The sequence below is a fragment of the Mastomys coucha genome, chromosome X, assembly GCF_008632895.1.
Source record: "Mastomys coucha isolate ucsf_1 chromosome X, UCSF_Mcou_1, whole genome shotgun sequence".
Classification (NCBI taxonomy): domain Eukaryota; kingdom Metazoa; phylum Chordata; class Mammalia; order Rodentia; family Muridae; genus Mastomys; species Mastomys coucha.
This window is the reverse complement of record NC_045030.1, coordinates 56,887,684-56,891,585: the sequence shown is the minus strand read 5'-3', so window position 1 is coordinate 56,891,585 and position 3,902 is coordinate 56,887,684. Positions and strand designations below refer to the sequence as shown.

The window sequence follows — 3,902 nt, the reverse complement described above, 5'->3', positions numbered from 1 at the left end:
ATTAATTCTATTACTCAAAGGGAGGAATTCTCTTTCTCAAGAAAAAATTTTTCAGTCAGAAACTGAAAACCTGTAAAGACATAGACAGGACCCAGTACATCCACAGGTGAGAATATCAAAAGGACCAAGTAGTACAAAGCCAGAGAAATACAGTACCCTATTATAGCCAGCATAACATTTAAAGAGATTAGTCTTCTTTATATCTCTACCTATATATTAGCATCCTCACCCTCAGTGGTTTCCCTTCTACAATAGGCCATGGTCTCAGACCAGTGGTTTTCTTGGACCCTTACCTTAAACCTTATACTTTTTCATTAAGTCTCCCAGTCTGCTGCCCCGCTGCCAATGGCCTCATCTCATAAAGTTGACCCCCAGACATGTCATAACCAGCTATTTATTTGGTGGGTTGTCACAGTAACCTTAAAGTAGCATTTCAACCTTTAGTTCCCACAAGAGTAAGCCAAAGAGAAGTAAATCCCTGGTCACAAACCACAAAAGATTGACATGAAAGGCAACAAAAACTAGGTAGACACTGATGGTATGAATAAAACTGGACATGGGGACTACTATTAAGCATGTACGGCTCCAAGTTCAGTTCCCAACACTCACATTAGGCTGGTCACAACTATCTGTAATGTCAGCCCTGAGGGAACAGATATCTCTGGCCTGCTCAGGCATATGAAAATACACACACACAAATAAAATAAATATCAAACATTACAAACTATTGCCATTACTCCTAGTTACCCTCCAGAACTTGATGGTAAGATCCTAATTTTGAAAACACCACATACTAGAATCAAATAACATGGGGCAATCAATCTGGTACTAGGTTTTATAGTGTTGGAAGGTGCTATGAATATTACTAGGGGAGAAAGATAATCATTATTTCTACCCAACAGGGAACCATGTGAACTACAGTAATGTTCAGCCTGGCAAGATATGCTCACTGGTACAACAGAGATTGTAGCTGTGCAGTCTGAATGAGAATAGCCTTCATAAACTCATATGTTGGATACTTGGTCTTCAGTTAGTAGAAGTATCTTGGAAGGATTACAAGGTGTGACCTTAGCGGAGGCAATGGTGTGTCACTTGGGAAAGGCTTTGAGTCTTCAAAAGACTTCTACAGTCTTAGTTACTTTACTATTGTTGGGCCCAAATGCTACAATTTAGACAACTTATAAAAGAAAACATTTAACTGGGCTTATAGTTTCAGAGAGTTAGCATCCATGATGATGGAACAAAAACCGTGGCAACAGGTAGAGCTGTGAGCTCACACCTTGATCTGAAAGAAGGAGACAGAGCACACTGGGAATGGCTACAGTATCTTGAAAAGTCAAACTCATTCCCATTCAAACTGCCACATTTTACTTCGCATGCTTCATTGGTTCATGGCCATATCTTAATTCAAAATGCATCTAGTCTAACTTCAAAAGTCCCAATAGTCTTTCAGATTCAATACTGTTTAGTAGTCTAAAGTTCAAAGTCTCTCTGAAACTCAAGGCAATCTCTTTAATTGTAACCCCTATACAATAAAAACTCAATCAAAAAAATTGGCTCTATGTTCTAGGACTCCAGTACCTGGAATCTTCAGCAGTAGAATCTTATCATCAAGTTTTAGAGACCAGTAAGGAGCAATGGCAATAGCATGCAGTGTTAGAGAGTTTATCTTTATTTGTTTGTGTTGTTTTATTTAAGAAAGTTTTGGATTTTCAAGCAGGCCTGAACTCACAATCCTCCCACCTTGGCCCCTACTACTGGGATCATGTTTTTCAATGCAACTGGAAGATTGGAGGAAATGGTGTTGTGAGGGGCTTTCTGAACCTTTAGTAGTTCAGAATTTTGCACAACCATGAGTCATTTCTTTGGTTAAATAAACTCTGATAAATTTAATTTGCCTAATGTCTTTAAATTTTAAATTTTCAATAAGCTTGATTAAAGAGTAAACACTATTAAATAACTTGTACCAAGAAAATAATAAAGAAACTATCTAAACTTTCTTTGTACATCTTCACAATAGGGACAGCAAGATGGATCATGAAGATAAGGGAGCTTGCTGAGAAGCCTGGCAACTTGAGTTTAACCCTTGAGACCCACAGGGTGAAGTAGATTGGCTTCCTCCAGTTGTCTCCTTAGCTTCAGATGTGGGCCATAGCACATGTATACACAAAACAAACAAATAAATACAGAAATTCACATTTTATAATCAGAAAGCATAAATGTTGAGGTATAAAATGACAATTGTGTAGGGTAACTTTAATATGGAGCAACCAAATTGATGAGAAAATTATTTTTGCTAGATAGAAAAAAGTATTTATTTTGTGTGTGGATCCCTATGAGCTGAAATTCAGACTTGGATGGTGGAAACTGAACTTCTGTTCTTTGCAAGAGCAGCAAATGCTCTTAACCACTTATAAGAGCTTAAGAACTGCTTGAGATGGATGCTGAGAACTCAACTCAGGTCTTCTGGAAGAGCAACAAGAGCTCTCAACCACTCTTTAGCCATCTCTCTAGCCCCGTCTTGCTAATTTTCAAACCAATTTCATAACTATTATGTTTCCCATACTTTGTAACTTTGGATGATTGAAAAGATGTAGTATCTCGGAAGGAATATTCAGTTGGTTAAGATAAGATGATTTAATATGTTCTTAGTTGTTATACTTCTATGCATGTAGTAAGTGCCATGCATGTGTTTTTAAAATTAATTCCGGCTGTCACATGCATCATATTCTGATTTCTAGAATCTCCATAAGCCTTAGAAAAAACCCAAATCTTTTATTTTTGTCTAATGGAGCTGAAACAGATGATCTGAAAAAAAAAATCAAACCTTGGTAGACAGAAAACCAACACAACTGAGGAATTTAATAAATAAGGGGGGCTGAAGAGATGGCTCAGAGGTTAAGGGTGCTTGCTGCTGTTACAGGGGACTCGAGTTCCAATCCCAGTACCCACGTTGAACAGCTCACAATGGCCTTCAACTGACGTTCCAGGCGCTCCGGTGACCTCTCTGACCTCCATGAGCATGCACGCATGCACGCACGCGCACATACCCACATATAGACTTTCACATAAAAAAAAATTTTAAAATGACTGTGGATCACAAAGGTCAGAGTACAAATTTGGAGTGAAATAACGTGAAAATCGCTTTCACTTGAATATTAGTCCAAACTACTAAAAACTGAGGCTTCAGTCTCCAAACTATTGGCTCTTTTCGAAATACGGCGCCAGGGTTCCCGGACCAATGCCACGCAGGAAGATTTTGAGCCCCCCTGGAAACGCCCCTCCCCTTTGAAGGCGGGTTGTGGAGAGAGACTATTACGCCTGCGCCATGGCCGCAGGCCCATTGGAGCAGCTGTAAGGAGCATGCGCAGTACCCAACGGGCGACAAGATGCGGAAGAGCTGGCCCCTCGGAGGCTCCCATTTCTGAAGCGTGGGAGGCAAAAGAGGCGGCAGGTTATAGAAATCAATTTGAGCTCCAGAGGGTCCCGCGGGTCATTAGAGCCAATAAGAGATAGAAGCAGCACCGCGGTGGCGCAGACGGCCGATCCCTTTTCTGAGTCCTGCAGGCGGGCAGGGACCAGGGAGTGAAAAGCTCCATCCCTACGCTGAGGGGCCCCGGGGACCGGGGCCCAGAGCATGGCGGACTGGACAGAGACCCTGAGTATGTGGAGGTGGAGCAGCCGAGGCAGCCTGGCCAGCTGTCAAGTCTTCATTGCTAGCGCTGCAAAGGCAGCCACTGTAAATGTAGCTGAGCCGCGCTTGCGGTCCTAGGCGGGAAAAATGACAGCATGAGTTCTGCCACTGCTTAGTTTCCTCCTCTTTCTTCTCCTTCTGTGCTTTCCTCTTCCACATTCTCCCTCCACCTCCTTCCCCATCCCTGTGCCCCTTTACCCTGACCTTT

General features: G+C 41.8%; 1 protein-coding gene across 7 annotated transcripts in view; it reads right to left on the bottom strand.

Annotated features, from left to right (window-relative positions):
- The window catches only part of LOC116092562 (protein FAM122A-like), a 58,444-nt gene extending 58,064 nt beyond the window's left edge, over nt 1-380 (bottom strand). For 6 of the 7 annotated variants that reach the window (XR_004119333.1, XR_004119337.1, XR_004119341.1 and 3 more), the window contains exon 1: nt 230-280. Coding sequence is in view for 1 of the 7 variants with exons in the window: in XM_031373783.1 (XP_031229643.1) it covers nt 230-260 (31 nt within the window). In the remaining 6 variants the exon portion in view is untranslated. The other variant, XR_004119347.1, reaches the window with a different exon arrangement.
- Between the last annotated feature and the right edge of the window lie 3,522 nt (nt 381-3,902).